Raw genomic sequence first — 23,703 nt, 5'->3', positions numbered from 1 at the left:
TGACAGCTCTCCCCCCCCCCCACACACACACACATAAGCCGCCGTTTCCAGCCGTTCGCAGACCCCTTCAGGGCTCGGGGAACGGCCCGCCTCCGCCGGCGGAGCCGCCGCCCGCCTGTGGCGGGAGGGACGGGGAGGACGGAGCGGCTGCGCGCTGCCGAGCCCCGCAGCCGGAGCTCGCCCCGGAGTTACCGTGGCGGACGGGGAGGAAGGAGAACCGCGGCCCCCGGGGTGGGGGGGTGGCGAGCGGCTGGCTGGCTGGCTCCCTCCCTCCTTCCCGCCCTCGCCCGGCCGGGGGCGACACCAAGCCTTCCCGGCCCCCCACAGGAGCGAGGGGGCTCGCCCGGCCTGCTCGGCGGGCCCCAGACAAAGGAAGGAAACGGGGACGAAGCGGGACAAGGAGGCCGGCGGCAGCCCCAGTTCCCTCCCGCCCCGGGCGAGCGCGGCCGCCGCATCCTCCTTCGCTCAGTCGGAGCCAACTCCGGCAGCGGGCGAAGTAAGCCGCGCCGCGGGTGGGAGGGCACCGAGCAAGGCCGGTGTGCGACAGAGGAGGGAGAAGCGGCGGCGGAAGGAAGAGAGAGAGAAAGACAGAGGAGCGGGGCCGGTGGCTCACCAGGATCCGCTTGAAGAGGTTGCTCTCCTTGGGCGGCAGCGGCACGGACGGCATGGTGCGGGCGGCCCCAGGGCAGGCACGGCTGGAGGAAGGGAGGGAGGGAGGAAGGAAGGGGGCGGCCTGGGAGAGGCGGCTGTCGGTACGAGGAAGGGGAAGGAGAAGAGGAAGGAGGAAAGGAAAACCCCGAACTCCGCGGGGCGGCGGCACGACTCCTGCCCGAGCGGCGGCGGCGGCGACTCTTTAACTCATTGGCCTGCACCGCCCTCCCCGCCGGCTCCCCTCAGCCGCTGCGCGCGAGCGCGGCCCCTCTGCGCAGCTGCCGGGGAGGCCTCGCCGCCCGGCTGACGCTGCAAAATGGCAGCCGGGGTCCCCTCCGCGCAGGCGCGTTGGCGCCCCCCTCCCCCCCGCCCGCTGCTCCCCCTCACACACACCATCACCCCCCCACCCAATGCCTCTTCGGGCGTGAGGGGATCTTCCGCGGGGATCTCCCGCGTATCTCCCTCTACCCGCCCGGTCTGAGGGGACGCTTCGTGGTTTGTCGGTTGTGGCTCTCCCCTTCTCGGCGGCCCTGAGGGGAAGTTACCTGCCGTGAGCGGAGGCCGGCGGCGGGCGGCCCTGAGGAGGGGAGCCCTCGGCAACGCCCCGAGGGGAGGAGGGGGAAGGGGGCTCCCACCCGCGGAGGTTGTTAACAGTTAATAACCGCGGCTCGCCCGAGGGCTGTCGGCGAGGCGAGGGCTGTGGAAAGGGGGTTGCGGAGGGGTTTGCAGCGTTTGGCTTCCCCCGGCCGTGGCTGGGAGGGCAGAAAGTCTCCTTTGTGTGCTGGCTGTCCTGCTTCTCTGCCCCTAGTAACCTAGTTTTAGTGGCCGCCATCCCAACAGCTTGCTTAAATTGGTATTTTGGAGAGGCAGGCTGCCTGAAAGCCCGGGAGGTATTGTTGGAAGAGGGCAAAGTCTCTGTAAACTGCAGAGCTTTGAGAGGCTGCGTGCTTGCTGTGCCCTGGCTGGTATTTAAGGAAACAACAGCAAACTTAGCAGTCAGACTTTTAGCAAGTGGGGATGTCATCTATTGCATTAATGCATTTTTCAGCAGTTGGTTATGTAAAACTTGCCAGCACTATCGTGCATGCTTAGAACAGTAAGCATTTATTCATGGCTTGGCTCCTTCACCAAAGGAGGTTTAAGGTCTTTTGAAAATATTTTTGTCTTCTTGTTATTCCCAGAAATCATTCTTAAATGAATCTTTGCAAAAACTTAAAAAAAAAAAAAAAAAAAACACCAAAACCCCAACACCCAGAAACATGGCCTGGGGCATTTACTCAGAAGGAAAACTGGTTAAACTGTCAAGGTTATGCCCAATTAAAAAGACCATCTTGCAGGGAAAAAAATTAGGCAGCTTCAATTAGAATCTCTGTTTATGTAATTACCCTTTAAAAATATTAATTATATTTTGGTCTGTTTTAAAAGGATATTAAATTTGTAATAATATGGTTATCCACCTACGGTCCCAGATGATGAACATGATAGATACCCACAGTAAAGTAAGTGTGTGGAAAATAGTATATGACAAGAGCCAGTTAGAAAAGCTGTGTACTTAACACATTTTATTTGGTTACACATAAAGTAGGTGACTATGTGACTGTGACTGAGGATCCCAAGCAGCGTGTCTTTGACTTGTCACAAGCCTTGCTGAAGCTGATGGACGTGATCGCTGCTTTCCTTTTGGGCTAAAGGAGGGAACAAGAGTGTAGACAATTTCTTGGAAGAGAGTAACCCAGATGATGGCCTGAAGTGGGGTCTACTAATTAGAACAGAAAAAATGTGGTAGGCTTAGGAGGCCTCCTGAGATGAAAATAGCAAAGGCGAGGAGAATATTAAAGAAATACAGCATATGCTTTCCTAGTTCTTCTTATCTGAGCATCAGTTTATGGCCACTGTTTTTGTGGATGGTGGTTGGTTTTGGTGTTGTTTTGTTAATCTGTTTAGATGTATGGTCTGTAATAAGCTTCTTTGTAGAAGGAATATCTTTGTTGTGTTTATTTCTCACTTTTTTGTTCCAGCGTGCTTCTAATGATATCAGTCACCTGGATCACTGATAGCAGTATGTGTATTTTCCACATGCTGTACCCAATTCACTGTTCTTTTTGCTATGTGGTATAGTACTGCTGTATTTGGTATCTGATTTTTTTCGAAGCAGGAGTACTGTTGACAAGGATGGCCAGCTTGACTTTGCCCTGCTGCATCACTTTCAGAGCCTGTTTGTACAACAGCATGTATTCAGCACTTTTTATAACTAGCTGAAGCTTTGACTTTACGAACTCTAGTGTTCTGTCTTAGGAAAAGGCATGTTTTGCCTCTGGTTGGGTTGAGTGATAAACAGATGCATCTCTGAGATGGTCAGGCAAATATTGTGCTAGATGGACCTTTGGTCCGAAGCAATAAGGCTGTTCTTGATGGCTGAAGGTCTCTTGTTTCCTGCTACTCCAAATACTGGGAAGAATGCTGTCTGAAAATAGGCAAATTGCAAATAAGAGGCAGGGGTTCGATTTAGACATATCTGTGTTAAAAGCAGCAAGAAAAGGAAAGCAACGAGGCAATAAAAGAAACATTTGTAGACTAGCTGGGAGAGAATAAACAAACAAGCTTTTGGGGGAGGCAGAGCCCTAGTTGAAAGTGAGGTTTGGGAGCGCAGTCAAGAAAACTTCTTGTCATTTAATCCCACTGTGCTCGGCAAAACAAAGCTCTTTCTACAGGCTTTGTTAATAAACAGGACTGTATTCAAGACGCATATGATTCTGTCACCAGTTTTTCCTTCAAACAGAAAGAATTCAGAAGTCTGTTGACAAACTATTTGGGTCGAAAGGTGGGAGCAATATTAAAGTGATATATACATTATAACAAGCTTGTGATTTTGCCGTGCCTCTCACTTTACTTTGCGACACGTCAACATCAGTTAGTATCCGTAGAAGTTGTGGCACGATGCTTGCAGATCGCTAAACCCGGTTAGGGCCCCCTGAGCGAAAAAGGGCCTCCATGTGGGCATGGACCTGCCTTCAAGCCAAGCACATTGTAAGGCCTGGAGCCTGTTTTGTCTGATAAGCCATTTCTTTGCCTCCAGTTTCTAAAGCAATTGGCAGTTTAGGATTGCCAGATTTTAAAGCACAGGACCGCCACGTCTGTCCCGAAGCCCTGAAGCCCAGCTGTATTTCTGCTGTCACTCTTCCCTTCTGCACGCAATGTCCCTGTGGGCTGCCGTGGTGGCTGAGGAAGGCGGTGGTACCCTGCTCCAAGCAGCCTCCCCCCCGTAACCCCTGGTCCTCACCGGCTCTACAGGCAGCTGCCTCGGCCACGCAGGTTATAAGGCATCAAAGCAAACTGTAAAGGGGGGTGGAAGCACAGACAGCAATGGGATTTCCCATCCTTCGTACTCAATTCCCATATTGCATTCTAAAAGCGTACAGTTAATATGGAGGAAGAGTGTATCTTGTATGTTTTGAATATGAGATGTATCGATTAGCTCCTGTGGTTGATGGTATGTCTGGCAACACTACTGACAGTACAGAGACCAGCCCTTGTCTTGGCCATGTGGTCCCTGTGTGGTCTGCTGCCTGCTAGGGAGGGCTGAGAGTTTGTTACAGTCTCTGTTTTCACACTTAGTTAAGTTCAATAACTCACCACCCAGGTATAATAAAAACTAAATCATGATTGCTTTTAATCAGAGGATTTAATGTAAGAGCCATTACTGGCTGGAGTAGAAGCTGATCTGATTTTCCTTGGCCTGCCCTCTTCTTTTAAAATCAATTTTTGAGTGCACGGTCTGCTTACACTTTTCATGTTCTTATTAGCTTCTCGGTTGTCCTCCCATAGATTACCTTCCCAAGAGTTTTAAGTATCAGATTGCATATTTAGAGTTCCAATGCAAGGATAATTTTATTTATTTCATTTCACCAAGGTCTAGGTCGTAGTGGAAGAAGAGCGAGGCACGGTGGGGATGGCGTCTGGACGATGACATCTCCCATGGTGCAGCACTGCGGGCTCAGGCCAGGGGAAGCGCCTTTGAGGTTTCAGGGTGCTGTTTGCTGTGGCCCTTTTGTAGATTGGATCAGCTCTGGGGTGGGTCCTATTCTCTGGAAGAGCCTTTTAATCTGTCTGCCTTGCCTCCTGTCCCAGGGGACGGAGCAGAGCCAGAATCTGTCCTCAGATCTAAACAAGCAGTTAGTTGTTGTTCATGTGCTGACGAGGTTTGATACAAATCCTGCCAATTGATTGGTCTCGTTTTCAGTCTTTTGGAATATTTACCTCACGAAACCCCAATGATGTTATATGTGCCAAATGCCAAATTTTTACCTTTTTTTTTTTTTAATCCTGTTGAACAACGGTAGCTGGGAAGAAAGCTTTTTGGGTGATTACAGGTTTAAAAAACCCAGTGTTACTTAAGTCTTTTTAAAATGCAAATACAATTAGGGAGGTAGTTGTATAATCTGTTTAATATTATCTATTAAAATGTGCATATACATAGCTTGTTTTAAAACATACCTTATTAGGAAGCTAGCTGCAGCCTATTATAATGATAATCTGAATGGTTATGTTTATTAATATTTTGTAACTGGTGTTTGTCTTTAGTAGCATGGTAATAATTAATCTTAAATGTAATTGAGTAGTGAGCTTTGACATAAAGTGGAACTTAACGTTGTTTTATGCAAACTTCTCTGAAATTAATCTTTTAATAACCAGATTTGAAACGATATTTATTTTCAGCCCGTGTTTTGGGAAAATACATGGAAAAGTGTATGCAATACAACAGCTTAGAATCTGGAAACAGAAGCGAGTACTCCCCTTTGTTGTTACTCTTGCCATTTCTCCCAAAGTGGTGCTGAAGTCAGAGTGTGTTACTGTGCAGCTGTGAGGAAGACGCCCGAAAATTAAGACCTATTTTTAAGGTCGCCTTCCCCATTTTTTTATTTCGGCGCTTGCGTTTCACAAAGTAAAGCAAAGTCAGCCTTTACTGATAGCATTGCTCAAGCGATGCTCGCAGACCTTTGGTGACGGTACCCCCACGCCTCTGCGGGCTGGCTGTGCGGCGGAGGGCCGGCTGGCCACGCGGGCCCGTGCCGAAGCATGCCGGGAGTCGTGTTTTTTAGCAGGCATTCTGGGACTGGGAGTTTTTCCGCTCTACTTCCCATCGGCCACAGCCTCATGTTTTGAGGTAGGATCCGTCCCGCGCCGACCTGTGCGGATGGTGAGTGCCAAAGCTCCTTGACGGATGCTGGGGAGTAGAGCCCCCCGCGCCCCTCATAGCCACCAGACCTCCGGCTGCTCCTGCCTGCTCCTGCCTGCTCCTGCCTGCTCCTGCCTGCTCCTGCCTTCCCCGTCCACCCGTAACCCCTGCAATGGGGGAGGGCTGCCAGGGGGACTTCGTGCAAGGCTTTCGGGGGGTTTGCTCAGGGTAGCTGTGGTGGGAGGCAGAGGTGTATGAAAGGTGGCCTCGGAGGCACGGCCCTGAGCTGTTCCTGTTACAGCGTGCCTTGAAATCCGTGCTCCTTCCGTGTACCTACATATTCCTATGTCTGAATTCAGTTGCATGGAATTAATAGCATCTTTGATTGTTAGGAATGATTTTTGAAATCTCTTAAAGTGTTTGCAGTATCGATAACTCTTTCCTGTCTGGATATTATGATTTTTTAATTAATTTTTTTTTGTTATTTTAATAAGACAATTACAGTTGTCACTTGTGCTTACTGGTTTTGATTTGTGATGTGCACAGGGTAATTTTGTCACATAAAAAAGTTATTAAAATCTGGTTTGGAAGGCAGTTAATAGGTCATCTACTGCTCATAGCTCTGTAAAAGTTTTATGTGTGCTTATTTCTGCACAAATGTAACGTGGCAACATCTCTCTGAAAGGAGATAGCTTTTTTATTTAACATAGCAAAGTTATTTTGAAATTTCTGACTTCCTTGGAGGTCTGTGTCGTGCCATCACTTAGGTTTCTTAGGCATTTAAAATCAAGAATTTTATTTGTGAGAGCTCAGGCAGAACAATACTACAAATCTGTTATTATTTGAGTACATTTCTTCTTAACTACACCGGTAAAAATGAGTTAGATGGTCCTAATTTCTATAATTAATTAATTAATTAAATTAAAATATAACATGAATATTTTAACAATGAGTTAATGATGATTAGCGCTTGACCAAACAACAATGGGCAATGCTGATCTGGAGCAATTCCAGTATCATCAGCAGAATTAGGTCTTTTGGAATTGAGTCTACATGTGCCCCTGCGCGACAAAGTCAGGACTGTAGGTGATGAGCCGGTTTTGTACCTTTTGCTGCCTTCCTGGTGAAGGGAACGTGATCCCTCTGCTACAGCTGGTTTTAGTCACTAGAGCAATCCATGAGGGGTATCTTTGGCTTTCTGTAAGTTAAAGCTGTCCTAAAGTTGCCGCTGTGGGTTCTATAGCACCTGCTGGATGGGGAATCTGGGGAAGGTGCAGAAGTGGGATAAAGGTCCTTCCCTCCTTCTGTAGGAAGTAAAGCAGGCATCCAGACAAGCAGGACGCAGTACTTCTGGTTTTACTGGATATTGCTCTTTCTTCATTGTGGACAAATGGATGAATGTAAATAGGTGATAATACCCAAGTTGAGTAGTTAGACTGTCACAGTAATTTGTTAATAAAATGTCTGATGATGCACAGAAGGTCTTGTCACTGATGGGTAAAAAATAATTGCCTTAGAAAACTGAAGTGTATGTTTCAAGGAGATCCTGTTGCAAAAGTTTCATTCTCTCTTTTTCTCTGAATTCACTTTTTTGTAAAAATCAGTAGACAAGATGGGATTGTGGCACTGGCAGAGATATTAAGGAGTGCTTCTTTAGTTTTTAAACCTTTGCTGTGTGAGTAGTCCCAGAATACAAATGATTTCAATTTAGTCCTCTTGGTAGACCCTTGCACTCCAGTACAAATTTTTAGCGCACAGTAAGAATTCATAACAGTTTGCAATGTTGATGGTATAAAATGAAGAGGAAAAGATCTTTCCTAGAGCAACAGTGATGCTAAGGGGAGCCTGTGTCCTGCAAAACTGTAGGCCAAGTGTCTCAGAAAAATACAGGGGTTGTATTTCAGAGTAGCAGCCTCTTACTCACTTTTTGGATGGAAAGTGTTTATGTCACTTATATGTAAATACATAATGGGAAGGAGTACACAGGGGACATAACACACTGCTCCTATGTCTTACATAGTACATATATGGGTGAGTAATTTCTTGCAAGTGTATTGTAGTCCTATTGACTAATCTATTGCAAGGTCACCTTGATGTTACTAATGTCCTCCTGCCAATGTTATATCCTGTTATGGTAGTGGATATAATTCTGCACGTAATTCTGGACATTTCATACATTCTCTATATAGGATTCTGTACCTCTAGTATAGATTTGTCTTCTCTCAGCAACATTTTTCTTTCACCAGTAAGGCATGAAATGGTAGGATTTTTCCAATGAGACACATGGCAAAATGAAGCTGTTGCTGTAAAGCCTCATCTACAGCAGCTTTTCCGCAACATAAACTGTTTGAGTATGTGAGGGAAGAGACCTTTTCCAACCCTCAGCCAGTACAGTGGTGCTGATAAGAGTCTCTGGTTTAAACCAGGACTAAAACAGGAATAGTTTTGTCTATGACAGTTGCATTTGTGTTGGTGTAATAAAGAACAGGATTTGGACTCGACAGAGTTCTTGTGTTTGTTTGGGTTTGATTTTTTTTTTTCCTAATAGAGTGCTCTCTTTTTCTAGATAATAACACTGGTCCATGTATTGTCTACTTTTAATTTCAGGTGGTGGGAAAAAAAGAAAAAAAATGAAACCTTTCCAAAGTGTCTGTCTTTTCAGGAGCCTGCTTGCCAATTGCTACTGTCATGGTCAACTTCACAGCTGTCTTCTCCCTCCTGTTGCAAAGAAGATAGGTTATGTGGTGGGACTACACAACTGGGAATTTTGGAGGCCAAAATCTTTATTGGACACAGCAAGATTCACTCTGTCTTTTAAAAGTTGGCATAGGAAAAAACATCAGGATTCTCGAGCATTGTGGAAGCATGAGGCTGTACAGAAGTATCTGGAGACTCTAAGCAAGGAATACCAGCAAGTTAGTCATCTGTTAAATGCTGACTCAATAAATGACTTTGAGCAAAGAACCCTGAGGAGAAGATGTGCCGATCTGTCCCCCATTGCAGCTGCATTTCAAGAAATCAAAGAGGCTGAAAGAGAAGTTCAGGAGTTAGAAGCTATGTGCAGAGGTAAGGAGAACACTACTTGTTTCAAAACAGTAGCTTTGCTTGCGATAAACTTTATTGCCTGCCCTTTGGGGAAAGATTTTAAATAAGTTAAGCCAGCCCTGGGACACTCTCTGGTCCTACCTGCTCCTAGGAGCTTGCATGCTGCTAGGGCTTTCTGCATCCAGCCACATCCTTCCATTTTTCATCTCACCTCACTTCAGTTTGAGGTCTTTATACAGCCAGCTTGGGAGGGTAGGGATCATCTGGAATCTCAGGGCTATCCGTCTAGCAGAAATAGTTTGGAAATGTTTGTTTTAAGGTTGTTTTTTGATAGAACCGAGAGCAGTGTGAACTGAATGAAAAAAAAATTAGAAGCCTGATACATTTGATAGATGCAGACTTCATAGAATCATAGAATGGTTTGGGTTGGAAGGCATCTTCATGATCATGTAGTTCCAACCATGGGCAGGGACACCTTCCACTAGCCCAGGTTGCTCAAAGCCCCATCCAACCTGGCCTTGAACACTTCCAGGGATGGGGCATCCACAGCCTCTCTGGGAAACCTGTGCCAGTGCCTCACCACCCTCACAGTGAACAACTTCTTCCTTACATCTAATCTAAATCTACCCTCTCTCAGTTTAAAGCCACTACACCTTGTCCTATCACTACATGCCCTTGTAAAGAGTCCCTCTCCAGCTTTCTTGTAGGCCCCCATTAGGTACTGGAAGGCTGCTATAAGGTCTCCCTGGAGCCATCTCTTCTCCGGGCTGAACAACCCCAACTCTCTCAGCCTGTCTTCATAGGAGAGGGGCTCCAGCCCTCTGATCATCTTTGTGGCCCTCCTCTGGACCTGCTCCAACAGGTCCATGTCCTTCTTATGCTGGGGGCCCCAGAGCTGAAGGCAGTACTGCGGGTGGGGTCTCATGAGAGCAGAGTAGAGGGGCAGAATCACCTCCCTCGACCTGCTGGTCACGCTTCTTTTGATGCAGCCCAGGATACAGTTGGTTTTCTGGGCTGCAAATGCACATTGCCGAGTCACGTTGAGCTTATCGTCAACCAATACCCCCAAGTCCTTCTCCTCAGGGCTGCTCTCAATCCTCTCATCGCCCAGCCTGTGTTTGTGCTTGGGATTGCCCCGACCCATGTGCAGGACCTTGCACTTGGCCTTGTTGATCTTGATGGGGTTTGCACGGGCCCACCTGTGAAGGTCCCTCTGGATGGCATCCCTTCCCTCCAGCGTGTTGACTGCACCACACAGCTTGGTGTCATTGGCAAACTTGCTGAGGGTGCCCTCAATCCCACTGTCCACATTGCTGACAAAGGTGTTAAGCAGCACTGGTCCCAGTACTGACCCCTGAGGAATGCCACTTGTCACTGGTCTCCACTTGGATATCAAGCCATTGGCAGCAACTCTTTGAGTGCGACCATCCAGCCAATTCCTTATCCACCGACTGGTCCATCCATCAAATTCATGTCTCTCCAATTTAGAGACAAGGATGTCATGTGGGACAGTGTCAAATGCTTTGCACAAGTCCAGGTAGATGACGTCAGGTGCTCTTTCCTTGTCCACCAACTCTGTATCCCCGTCGTAGAAGGCCACCAAAATTGTTGGGCACGATTTGCCCTTGGTGAAGCCATGTTGGCTGTCACTAATCACCTCCTTATTTTCCATGTGCCTTAGCATAGTTTCCAGGAGGGTCTGCTCCATGATCTTGCTGGGCACAGAGGTGAGACTGACTGGCCTGTAGTTCCCTGGGTCTTCCTTTTTTCCCTTTTTAAAAATGGGGGTTATGTTTCCCCTTTTCCAATCAGTGGGAACTTCCCTGGACTGCCACGACTTCTCAACTATGATGGATAGTGGCTTAGCCACTTCATCCGCCAGTTCCCTCAGGATCCGCGGATGCATCTCATCAGGTCCCATGGACTTGTGCACCTTCAGGTTCCTTAGATGGTCTCAAACCTGATCTTATTTATTCTCCCTGTCTCTGCCTTTGCCTTCTGCGACTTGGGCAGTGTGGCTGGAGCAGTTGCCAGTGAAGATTGTGTTATTTAAAATGGGATTCCATCTAGCCAGTTCAGTGATACTTGTTGAGCAAATTACATGAACTTTCATTAGGCCCTGAATCGTTAGCTTCCAACTGAAATGGCAAATCTAATATTCCTTTGAAGATAGTTGAGGAGTCCTTCAAGGAATAAAAATTGATGGTTGTCTAAGAAGCTGCTGCTTTTCAATACTCTGCTACAGTAGAAAGTGGGGTAAAAAATAATTAAAAATTGTCACTGTTTTTGATACTGTTCAGGAATAAGAAAGTACATAGGGAGTAAAAGAATTTGCAACATTTTGAGAAAAAAAATATTGTTAAAAGTGTGAGGAGGTGTACACAGTAGCAAAGAAAAAATGTCATCCATTCTGCTACACCCATAGGTATTAAGCCAAGAGAGGGAAACATTTGCCTGGAGAGAATGGGGCTTACATTAAAGAAGTGAAACAAGGAAAAAGCAAAGGACAGGAGAAATGGGTAGCCAGCGGTGTAAATGAAGGAGGATGAAAGTTTTCAGAGAAAAAACCAAGGGGTGTTGACAAAACAGTAAAAGCCATATTGAAATAAAGCTGGTGAAAATGTAACTTGTTTAGAGAGGTAGAAAACATTTGTTTTCTTTAATTTTAGAGATAAATAGGTATTTGTGCTTTTGGAAAAAATGGCGGTTATTGAAAATGTTTTAATCCCCAATCCTTTCAAGTTCTCTTCACTGGAGAAAGAGGAAAAGGAGTGAAGGTAAGGAGGGACAAAAATTTAACACTGAAAAAGAAATGTTCTTGGAAGAATTAGAAAGTATTAAGAAAACACTGGAAAATTCATACTATACTTCAACTTAAAAAGGCTCATTTTGGATCAAGTAAATATAATGAAGAATCTTTCTAATTCTATAAATTATAATGTGGATGAATGGAGTGAGCTCTAGTTGAAAGAAGGGAAAATAAAATGAAAGAAAATTACAACCAAGAAGTTAATTAAATGGAGTTATTTAAATTATTCTATCTCTAGTGTTTATCATGTGGCCAAGTTAAAACACAGATGTTCCCTTCATTTCACTGCTCTTTGCTTTCTGTTTAGCTCCGTAACTGACCTTCTTGTCTGTAGTACCTGAATTCCTCACAATTGCTATAGGATTTTATGTTTGCAACACTCAGTGGAGCAGAAAAATATAATTTCCTGGTTTGCCACTGGTGATGTGAGTCATGGGGTAGATTAAGTGAATTCTTAAAGGTCAGGTTTGCAGGGAGGTAGGAATGGGACACCAATCCTTTGAACCTTAAGCTCGTTGGTTACCACTAGACCATTCTTTCATCTCTGCTGCCAGTAGTTAATTTGATACTGTTTATCGAACTAATCAATAATGAAGCTTTTTGGAGCACCTAGAAGCCTTTGATTCAGTACCAGCTTTGGGTTGGAGCTGTGACAGACTGGTAGGGAAATTTATACAGTTCTTGCCTTATGTACAGGGCATGCCAGGTTCAAGTGTTGATCTGACATCTTTTATTTAAGGAAAAAAAAACCCAGAGCATAAATTAAAAATGGTGATACGGAGAAGCTGCTGCTGTCCCTGCCCAGTATACAAAGTTGATTCAACATCCCAGCCCATTTAGTTCTTAAGATTCGCCGCTGAAGCCACCAGTAAATGTGCGTGTGTGTTAGCTGCTGTGAACGGGAACCAGGCTCCAGATGCTCACAAATGTGGAGCCCGTGGTCCTTGTGCCGGCCTTTGAGACACCCGATTCCTGCCGCAGAATCCAGAGCTCAGGTGACTGGTCCTGCAAGGTGAGGAGATGCATTCCGCTATTGAGTGGCTGGTTTTATGCTGCGTCTGAGGCAGACCTATGGTTTCCATGCTGGCCACAAGGTATCAGACTTTCTCCTCCTTTTTGTTGCTTTTTTTCCCTCGCTTTCACTCCCAACTGTTCAAAGCTGTCTTCCTCCATTCCCCCATTTGTGCTGGTAATTGTCCAGTTGTACGTTAAATCTAGTTCAACTTGGCATGGTAAAATACATTCATTTATTTATTTAGCCAGACCTGTTTTTTTCTTTCGGTGAGTTAAATTGGTTTACTTTCTGATGAGATGAATGACAGAGCCACTCTTCAGCTGGTATAACAGTGGCAAGAAAGATGAAAAGGAGAGGGTGCTCCCTATTTTGGCAGTGGCAGGTTTTCCACTTGACTCCAACTGTCTTCCAAGTTTCTAATTAGTGTATAATCTAATGCTAAGTGATTAGCATCTTTAATTATTGTAAACTGGAGCCTCCATAGCAGAAAAGGTTTGGAGCTTCTGCTAGCTTTACCTGAGAATGTTTCCTAGTTTGGTAGTAAGCTCTGAAATGTAGGAAGGGGCAATCTAATCTCAGAATCATCGAATAATGTAGTTTGAAGAGGACCTCTGAAGATCATTTGGTCTGATGTCCTGCTGAAAGCAGGACCAGTTAGAGCAGGTTGCCCAGGGCCTTGTCCAGTTAAGTTTGGAATATATCCAAGGACAGAGATCCTACAACCTCTCTGAGCCCCTGTTCCAGTGTCTGACCACCCTTAGGGTAAAAGTAATTTTCCTAATACCTAACCAGAATTTCCTGTATTCCAGCTTATGTCTCCTTTTATCACGATATACAGAGTCTGTCTCCACCTTTTCAATGTCTTTCTGTTAGGTAGCTGTACACAGCAGTAAAACCTTCCCTCCCCCTGCTTTTCTTAAGGCTGAACAAACACAGTTTTCTCAGTCTCTTGTCATACATTCTTTGCTCCAGCCCTTGGCCATCTTGGTGGTTCTCAACTAGACTCACTCCCATATTTCCACGCCTTTCTGTTACTGGGGAGCTCAAAACTGGACACGGTACTGCAGATTGTGGTCTTATGTGCTGAAATGAGGGGAGGGGAATCTCCTTAAGCAAAGCAAAGAGTTCAAGTGAGGTCTCCCACATCCTGATGACTTGCATCCATAACTCCCACATCTCAGTGATCTCTTGAATAGCAGGAGACAGAAGGTTAGAAACCTCGTTGTTATTATCATCATACCATTATTTGTAGTGCTCACCTTAATGAGTTGTCTACAAATTGTTGAATATATTGGTGTTTCTGGGCAAGTCTAGAAACAAAAAATTTTATTGCATGAAAAATTGTCATAAGGGAAACTGAGGCACTTCTTGTCTGCAGGCATGTTTTTGATGTATTTTGTCAAATCCGTTTGTGGATTTACCCCTGGACTGTCAATCTATGTGACATATAACTGAGAGTGAGTAACTGTCAGGTGGGACTGGCATCTATTTGATGCAGACTTTGAGCCATAAGGTAGAGATTGAGAGGTAAGATATCCACTACTCCTTCCAGCACACCTGAAAAATATGATCATTTAGTTAGCAATATGCATCCTGGCTTGGGCTGTTCTTATTTGATATTTCATGCTGGCAAAATGCAACTGCAAGCTTTTATGTGCTGCAATGCATGTCTTTGGACAGCTGTATGACAATTTGCTCTGCGCTAGGTGAGATTGGCTAACATCTATTCCTGTTATTGGAATTTAGAGCTAGACAGCAGAGATGAGAAACAACTTTTAGAGCTTGCCTTAGAAGAGAAGGAAACCCTGGATAAACAAATCAACATGTTGTGCAGAAAGGTGAGCCTGAGATAAAATTATACAGCTTTGTAAATAAAGATGTCAGAAAAAAGTTGCTTTGTGATCTTATCAATAGACTCTGACACCTGCATTTAATGAAACAGAAGTCCAGCTTCTGTATTCTCCCTGGAAAGAAGTGGCAACGTTAATTATTAGTAAGCTTCTTACTGACAATTATGTCTTAGAAGCTTATTATTTTAGTCACTTTTGCTTGCTTGCTTGTCTGTCTGCACATGCTGAAGGGGATTAAAAAAATGGTGAGTCTGTGCTATTGAGACCTGATATGACATCTTAGTAACTGTTTGTGGCAGCGAAGCATGCAGTCTTGAAAGATTTCTGATTGGAACTTGCAGTCTTTCATTTGCTCTTCAGCACCCCATGAGTGGGGAAATTAATTATAAGCAGAGAAGCTGAAACGATTCAGTGGAGAGCTCTATGTTTGGGCTCGTTTCTACGTTCAGATTGAAATAATACGAAATAGGGCTTTCTGAAAAATAAGATTAATGTAAAGATTGGCTGGGTTATAGCTAATAACTTTGTGTTCATAGGTAGTTGGGGCTGGAGTGGGTGACCTGGCACCTGACTTTTCAGGATTGAATTTTCAGCTAGCTTTCCTGTGGATGCACCAGCATATCCCATTTCCACACTGACTGCACTGAGTTGCAATGGCCATTGGATGGTTTTTAGTCTTACTTACTAGTTTGCCAAAAGAAATCAGTGGTTGTGTGCACTCAAGCTGTGGCAATTGTGAAGGCTGGCTGTAAATTTGATTAAGAGGAGATACAGAGTCATGAAGGAGATAATGACATTCTTTTTTTTTTTTCCTTTTCAGCTTTTCCAGCTTCTAGTGCCAAAGGAAAAATATGATAGAAGTCATGTCGTATTAGAAGTGACAGCTGGCAGAACAACTGGAGGTCAGCAAAGTCCCCACAGTAGAGATTACTTCAAACCTCCATCCAACTTTATTAAACCTCTTATGGGTTATTCTTAATGCCTTTTTATACTTTAATGGTATAAAGTAATACTTTCTGAAGAAGAGTATTAATCTGTCTAACGACTGTGGTTAGAGTTGCAGCTAAATCTAAAAACTGGTGGCTGCCATTTTGTGAACTGCTATTTATGTTGTAGTGCCTTTATATTTTTAGGAGACATCTGCCAACAGTTCACTAAAGAAATGTTTGAGATGTACCAGAACTATGCAGACTATAAACATTGGACCTTTGACATCGTGAACTATACGCCTGCTGAGATAGGTACAGTAGTTCTTTGGGCATTCCACCAAGACAATGAAATTAAAAGCAGTGTTTCTATGCTATATTTGTCACACATTATTTGTCTCTGTAGGTGGGTTGCATCATGCTGCTGCTCATATTTCAGGAGATGATGTCTACAGGCATCTGAAATATGAAGGAGGGACTCATCGAGTCCAGCGAATCCCTGAGACGGGCCTATCATCAAGAATGCAGCGTATTCACACTGGGACAATGTCAGTTATTGTCCTCCCTCAGCCAGAGGAGGTAAACTAACTAATTGGGGTGGTAAGGCAGTGTATCCCTGCTCACCCATTTTGGCATTGGAGTAGGTGTTATTTAAAACCATGTTACTGTTACTGTTTGGGGATTTTACTGATACGCAAGTGCTTTGTGCAAGTCCCAGCAAGTGAACCACAAGTTCTCTGTCTCTGGAAGGTGATAGTCCTTGGCTCTGTACTTTACATGTTTAAATGGGTCATCAGAAGCAACTTTGCAGAGATTTGCTATCGCCTGAAATGGCATGTAAATCAATGATTGTTTCAATGAGTATTCCAGCCCCAACACTCACAAAGCTGACTGCTATGAGTAAGCCAATTTTAAATTACGTCATGTATTAAGACAGGGAATATATCCAAGAAAATATTCAGTGTTGCATAGTAATGTGATTCTGCATGTCCTTTTGATTTTTTTCGTTTCATTTAAATTATTGGTGTCCTTCTCTGTTAAATCAAGGGCAGTGTGCTTTGAATTTGAATGAGTGAGTGTGTTGGCTAGTCTTTCTGAGATCTCACTAATAGCAACAGTTCTCACTTAAACCAGCAATTTACACACAAAATAAACAAAACCAGATCCTGTAGGCTTTCCGTGCACATTCCCCTGCTTCCTTGTAATGCTTTCCTTGCAATATTGACCAGATCTGAATGTTCCTTTCCCATCCACTGAGCTCAAACTGTGGTCCAGGTCATCATGGACTCATATTTCCAATGCTGCAATCCCTACTTGGATCTGGATACACCCATTTTTTCCTCAGTTAGATGTTTTTAAGCACTGTTGCAAGAGTCATTCAGGCTTGACGCATGAACAAGATCCTTGCACTGCTGCTTAGAAGTAGTTTTGGGTTATTTGTTTATTTCTTAGTCTCCCTGCCAAAGCTAGTGGTTTTACAAAAAGTTGTTCATTTTGTTTTGTTTCACACACACACATACTTTGTTTTGTGAAGGACTTGGAGAGAGAGTTTGAAAAAATAAGTGAAATATTTAAAGCATCACTTGCTTTACAGAGATACTTGACACTGCATTTTTTTAAAGTATAATAATTATAGCTGTTACTCAGGAACAGTTGTAAAGGAGCAAATTTTTGAGAAGTGATTTTTTTTTTACACCGAGTATCATTGACATTAAAATATTTTTAGAATGAGCAGAAAGTAGTAATTTTCTTTGATTCTAGGTTGATGTTAAAGTGGATCCCAAAGATTTGCGTATAGATACATTCAGGGCCAAAGGAGCAGGCGGGCAACATGTTAACAAAACTGATAGTGCTGTGAGAATTGTACACCTTCCCACAGGTATGTCTGACTGTATTTAGTACTTTTAATCACCCTAAATCTGTATCCTGCAGAGAAAGCTTGTGATCCTGCAAGTTGTCTCTTAGAATGAGTTTGCAGGGTTGGGCCTTATACCAAAAAAAGGAAGTAGTCCCCCCTGGTTCTGCCCCTCTTCTAGCAAGGCAACGTGCGAGAAAAGAGATATGTACCAGTGGCACAATGGTCAGCAAGTTGCTATTATGCCAGTGTTGTCTTCACAGGGAGTGTTTAATGAATACACTGCCTTTGAAGGATGAAAGAACAAATGGAGAGTGACAGGGATGGGATGAAAGATGTAAATAATTCGTGCTGTGTGCTCTCTACCTTCAGGAATAATGGCCGCTGGCAACCAAGGGCGTGCTTTGCCTAGCTGGAACCTGTGTAGTTACATGACTGAGAAAAAAGGAGGCTTCAAGATTTTCATTCAGTACTAGATAATGCTATTGTATGTTGAATAGGAAGGAAATTGTATACTGATGGGAAGGTAGTGTATAGATAGACTGGGCCACTCTGTCTTTCTCGGGGTTTGCTTGTATTGAAATTCAGTGGGCTTCTATCTGTCCAGATGCAGAATCTCTTTAGGCGCAGGAAATTCCAGTAGTGCCCTGAAAACAGCTGTTTCCTATATGCCTTTTTATTTCAGAAATCAAATGAGAAGTAAAAATAGTACTAAATCTCTTTTAAAGACCTTTATTTTACTTTATTTCATTATTCATAATTAAGTCCAAGACTCACCAGTATTGTTTAGACACCCTCCTCTGCTAGAATAATGAATTTGCCAGTCTCCAAGAGCTTATCGAGACTAAGACTTTAAAAACTTGTATTAGACTGTTTTAAACATGCTGCTGTAGACTGTGCAAATTACATTTTTATCATCTGATAGGTAATCGGAGTGAACCTGTTTTCTGGAGGCAATGTCAGAAACTTGTTTGCTTCATGAAATTTCAAAATATCCCTGACTTTTCTGTAGCACTGAACAAAGCCCCTGGTGCAGCTGTGAAGAGTTTAAAAACATACTAATGGTTCTGAGCAGTGTGTTAAAATGACTTTTTATCCTACAGCTGAAAGGCCCTACAAACCAGCACTCTGGAAGGTTTCATTTGCCTAATGTGTTAGAATTAATTTGGCTTGTTTGTTCTTTGTTATAATGGGCTTTTGATCTGAGCTCTCTTGAATCCCTCTGTAAAGGACTGGCGGTTGAGTGCCAGCAGGAGCGATCACAGCAGATGAACAAGGAAATAGCCCTGCGGACACTGAGAGCTAAGCTGTACCAGCAGATCATTGAAAAACAGCTAAGTCAAGAGCAGAGTGCCAGAAAACTGCAGGTGAGAACATGTGATTGCTGAAATTTGGAGAGGGTGCTGTGTTGTAGATATTTTTCTGATCTTTTTGAGTGACAGTGACAGCAAGTGAGTGTGTGTGTCTAATCAGGTGTGCTTACAAAGGAGAATCTTGTATTTTTAAATGGTAAGTCTGCTTTTTACTTATCCCAGTTCAATGCTATTCTAGACTTCTCAGGCAATGAAAGAGAGATATCAACTGTAGGTGGAAGAAGAGTCAAAAGACTTGCTGGGATTATCCAAAAGGCAACACTCAAACAGCATGTACTGAATCCCCCTATTAAGGCCAGAGTTACACACATAGAGCATCAGTGAAAAGTTATTTTCCATGAGAACTAGGATCAGAAGTTCTCAAAGTTGTATTTTAACCTGTTACTAAACCAGACTGTTTGATAAGACCATACAGACCTTTTGCAAGAAACAAGTATATAAACAATCCTGCCACTACGCAGCTAGGTAGCGGTTTCTTTGATATGTTTAGGTAATCTTTTAAGGAAGCTTCCATAAAAAAGTTACCTCAAGTTACGCTGCAAAGTGTGCTTTTCTCTTGAAATGGGCTGTCATTCGTTTCCCATTCTTTGAGTATTTATCCATTTGTGGTGCAAACTTCAACAGTGATTGTCAGGAATAAAAATACTTCAGAATTACAGAATTATTCAGTACTCCAAAGCTTCCAGCTTAGCTATTTAATCACTCATTTCAGGTTGCATTTAAATGTATTGTTCCTGCAGATTATTAACCCAGTCATTGTAAGCAGCAAGACATTTATCTTTTGTTATTAATTTTAGCTTGAGAGCCTTTAAAGCTGCACAAAGGACTTAGATGTACATTTATGTGAATACTACAGAGAATCAGGCAAAAGTAAATTATCTTTCCTACTGTTTCAGAATTTATTCAATAAATTGCTTGTTTTGAAATTATACATGTTGGGTGCAGATGAAATTTAAAAAAAAGCCCATTGAAGCAGACACCTATCTCTCTAAGCAGTTTTTAGCATTTAATTCTCCATTTTAATAAAGTGTTTAACCACACAACAGTGCTACATTTGGATTTCTGTTTTAAAACTTTTAGAATTGCTTGCATTCTTGCACTTTACCACTAGAGGACTACTCTTTGTGTTCTTAATTTTCTCCTCTTTCAGTGCTAATCTCCAACAGCCAAATGTTAGTGGAACTGCTTTGCCACACGTTGCCTGTGCTGCTTCTGTTATTAATGGTGCCTACTTTCATTATTTTTGGTGGGAGCTACAAGCCCCCAAAAAAGAAAAACACTCTTACATTTTTGAACTAAGGACTTGTATAGACATAGCTCTTGCTTTACATGACTTCTGAGAGTTAACACAACTCTTCCAGCTACAGAGCTGGAACAGAAGTGTACGGGAGGATGTAAAAACATGGTCTGTGATACTGAATCACAAATAATACAGTTTAGTAATGCTGCAATATTTAAAAAAACCCATATGCTAAGCCAATGACTGCTAGGTTTGTAGTTGGAACAGGCTGATCCATTTAAGTTTATTCTAGGTATGCTGTTTTAGAGTAGTATGTGATTTATTTTTTTAAACACAATATAATAGAATTTGTTTTTTGCTGCTTCACTACAGTTGGGAACAAGAGCCCAGTCAGAGAGAATTCGTACTTACAACTTCACCCAGGACAGAGTCACTGACCACAGGATCTCGTATGATGCACGCAATATCAGGGTAATGGTTACTTATGAGAGTATTTAAAGTTACATACTTATGTGTACCATAAGAAGAAAAAATTAACTTAGTGCAAACAATTTAATATATATGAGGAAATCAGATAGCTGGTTGTGCTCTGACAGAACATTGTAGATTCAGAAAGCTTAAACTTTCTTTCCTGCCTTGTTTTAAGTAGTGTTAAAGATGACCGGCACAGGATATAATTCGCCGGCCTATTTTTCTGTGTGTTTTTTCTACTGCTATAGGAGTGAAAAATGATCAAGCATGTCATCCTCAGTGAACTGCGTTAGTCCCTCGGCCAAACTGGGCAAGCAACATTTGAGATTCTTGAAGCTTAGTACATCCAAAAGAAAAACCTGACACAAAGGACTTTTTTTTTGATAAGCCACTCTTTCTTCCTCTTAATGCCAGGGTGAAGAAAGAGAGAAACTTTTATGTTTGCCTCACAGGCCACAGTTAAAAGAAACTGAATGCTTTCATTTTAAGATTACCTGAGGTCTTATTTCTGAGTAAATCTGTACATACGGCTTGAATCATATTTATTTATTTTTTTTTACAGGGAAACAAATACCTAATAATGCATTTTTCTATATTAAATTTATGAAAATGTTTTGAATTTTAGGACAAAGTTTAGGGTGACCCTTCAATATTTTGGCTTAGGTATCCAGTTTGGTGTAAGTGCTCTTGCGTAAGGAGCAACACTTTTGGAACTGTACCCCCCCGGCATCCTGGGTAACTTCAGAGAACACAGGGCATGCCGAGTATGGAAGGGTTCATACTGAATGGAGTGGGGAACAGGTACACAAATACCATGGTGGAGGAGAATGGGAAGAAGCTCCACGATCGTGTAAAAATGACTTTTGTTAGTCGAGCTTTTCAGTTACTTAGCGTTGGGAACTCGTTACTTTTCTTGAGCGAAACTGGAACGGTAAACTGCCTAACAAAAGTTAGTTGAGCTTTGCTTGCAAAACAAACTAGTTCTTGGCATGAACAGACAGTATTTAAATCAAGTTCTTCAATCCTTGATTGTTCTTGCTAGGGGATTTTCATGTATACGCATGGGTTACATGAAAGCATGGCAGGAAGGCACCAGTAGCTCCTTTTGTTGCTGCCAAAATCAGTGTGCTTTTCACAGGCGGCCAGCTGAAGTCCCGCCGCTGTGCACCACAGGGGAGCTGCAAAGATGAGCAAGTGGATGCACCAAGATAAGACTGCAGGCGAAGTGCATTCCAGGAGCTCCTCGTCTGAGTAGTCAAGAGTTTCAGAATAATACTGATGTACAGTCAGTAATGCTGTTGTCTGTTTTTGGTTTTTTCGTAGGAAATTCTAAGTGGGAAAGAAGCACTGGATAAGCTGATCAACAGACTGCTGGAGTTTGCAGAGATAGAGACTGTCACCGAATATCTAGAAAATTTGCAGGCTTTAGAAGGAGGAGGCTGCTGAAGACCTTGTGTAGAGTTAAAGCAAAAATGTTCGGTCGCAAAACAAAACAGATGCATTTGCTAGATGATAGACTGATTAAAATCTATGCCTCTGTTTTTCAGTATGTGATGATACTACTCTTTTTTATATTTTGGTGCAAATGGGTTGAATTTATTACAGCAGCCCTAGCAGAAAAGAACAAGCTTGGAGCACTGTGTGCACATGCCTTCTGTCTTGGCAGTGTGGCTTTGTTAAGCCGGTTCTTCTCTTGACCGTATTGCAGCTGGAAAGATACAGAATTGTGGTGGTGGAGCAGAAGAAACACCACATAGTGCACGTTTTGTTTTGGGGGTGGGAAATGTTCCTCTCCAGGTGAAAGAACCTAAGCTCCCCAAACACAGTTGAGAGTCTGGCCTCACGAACACTACTTATTTTTATCCATTGATCGGGTGAGCTTCCTAAATGTAGTCCCTCAAAAATAAGCCTGTGTTATGATGCTTTATTTTTTAGGGTGAATATACAAAAGCAAAGGGAGTGATCTCAGGCAAGGGGCCGGAATCTTAAGGGAGAAGCCTGTCAGCTTTCTTCCAGCTATTCTTGGGTCAGCTTAGGGTGGGTCTGGACCACATGCTGCAGTGGCGTGTAAAAGTGTTTTGAGTTTCAAATTAAGTTGATGAGATCCTGGAAGGAGTTCAGCAGTGATAACAGGCAGCTCCCTGCTTCTTGGCAGAGAAAACAAGTTCATAGTGTAGATGCATTTTAGCAAATGGCGTAGCTGTGGAATTCAGCGTCTGCCTTGATGTCTTCGGGAGGGCGATCCAAGTATCTACAGAGCACACTCGGCTTTAACAGGACTTGCGTTTGCGTTTTCACCGAAGCGCGTGCTGTGCAGTATGCTGACAGGCACACGTGCGTAGGCAGTCAGTACTCGTAGGCAGATTCAGGGATACTTGCATGTTCAACGTTACTCAAAACATGCGAGTGCTCTGCCGAACTGGGTTGACTTGCTAGACCACAGTGTTCTCTTTTTTATCCTGCTACTTCCCAGGGTGTGCTATAAAGCTGCTCTGCACAATCTTTTGCATGTGAAGAATCAATTCATTGTTACAATTTACGCTTTGTTGTTGATTTATATTTGCACGTTTATTTCGTAATCACAAATGTTGAGAAAAATGTCAGTTATTTTAAGAAAAATAATTATTTCAATATGGAGTTCTTCTAAATGGTGTAGTTTTTACTACTGTATTTATAACAAACAACAGTTTTAACCTTATTCAGCTATATTAAGAAAGACAGAATTTGTGCCAGGAAGAAAGCAGCAAAACTATACTCAGTTTCTCAATTCTGGAATTGTTTTTCAGTTCTTCTGTGTGTTTGCACATTATTATCAGCAAGGTTCGTCTGACAATTTTTTACTTGCTTCCAACACTTTAATTACAAAAGCTTTTGGGTTTTGGTTGGTTTTTTTTTTTATTTATAGCTCTATAAGTCAATCAGGAAACATATTACCATGCAATTTAAGAGTCATTTGCACACTTGAACTTTGACTTCTTGCAGTAAGCGGTTCAGAAAAAACCCCCCACCTCCAGGAAGATGGACAACTCAGCTTGTGCTTAGGCAGTGCTGACAGACTGGCAATAACTGATATGATCAGCTGTAGGAGAGTATCCAGTTAACATGCTTATCCAATTACCATGCTCACTTTGTGATGCAAACCAACGTATTTTATTAATTATATATCTTGAACAATCTTAGACACTTCTCTTACAGAGTACGCATTTTAAATAATCAGATTCTACTTCTAGGATTAGTTAATGCTTACGAAGTTCTTTACTAAGAAAAACTATTGAAACACTTAAAAATGAGC

At 43.0% G+C, this 23,703-nt stretch overlaps 2 protein-coding genes across 11 annotated transcripts in view; one reads left to right on the top strand and one right to left on the bottom strand.

Annotated features, from left to right (window-relative positions):
* The window catches only part of NAA16 (N-alpha-acetyltransferase 16, NatA auxiliary subunit), a 73,599-nt gene extending 72,561 nt beyond the window's left edge, over positions 1 to 1,038 (bottom strand). For 4 of the 8 annotated variants that reach the window (XR_008234985.1, XR_008234986.1, XR_008234987.1 and 1 more), the window contains exon 1: positions 614 to 1,038. Coding sequence is in view for 3 of the 8 variants with exons in the window: in XM_052786037.1 (XP_052641997.1) it covers positions 614 to 667 (54 nt within the window). In the remaining 5 variants the exon portion in view is untranslated. The remainder of the gene's footprint in view (positions 1 to 613) is intronic. The other 4 variants (XM_052786037.1, XM_052786040.1, XR_008234984.1 and 1 more) reach the window with 3 other exon arrangements.
* MTRF1 (mitochondrial translation release factor 1) lies at positions 564 to 21,957 on the top strand. 3 transcript variants are annotated; one of them, XM_052786055.1, is made up of 11 exons: positions 564 to 668; positions 5,368 to 5,848; positions 8,435 to 8,893; positions 14,443 to 14,534; positions 15,367 to 15,448; positions 15,680 to 15,787; positions 15,879 to 16,051; positions 17,234 to 17,351; positions 18,558 to 18,694; positions 20,313 to 20,411; positions 21,735 to 21,957. In XM_052786055.1, the coding sequence occupies exons 3-11, from the start codon at positions 8,458 to 8,460 to the stop codon at positions 21,855 to 21,857; spliced, it is 1,368 nt and encodes a 455-aa protein (XP_052642015.1). In that variant the 5' UTR covers positions 564 to 668; positions 5,368 to 5,848; positions 8,435 to 8,457; the 3' UTR covers positions 21,858 to 21,957. The 3 variants fall into 3 exon arrangements, with proteins under 3 accessions (XP_052642015.1, XP_052642014.1, XP_052642013.1); XM_052786054.1 differs by lacking the exon at positions 564 to 668 and adding an exon at positions 3,171 to 4,722; XM_052786053.1 differs by lacking the exons at positions 564 to 668; positions 5,368 to 5,848 and having other exon boundaries at positions 8,395 to 8,893.
* The last annotated feature ends 1,746 nt before the right edge of the window (positions 21,958 to 23,703 follow it).

The sequence above is a fragment of the Harpia harpyja genome, chromosome 4 (assembly GCF_026419915.1).
Source record: "Harpia harpyja isolate bHarHar1 chromosome 4, bHarHar1 primary haplotype, whole genome shotgun sequence".
In the NCBI taxonomy this organism is placed as follows: Eukaryota; Metazoa; Chordata; class Aves; order Accipitriformes; family Accipitridae; genus Harpia; species Harpia harpyja.
The sequence above is the reverse complement of the archived record's forward strand: the minus strand, read 5'-3'. Positions and strand labels throughout refer to the sequence as shown.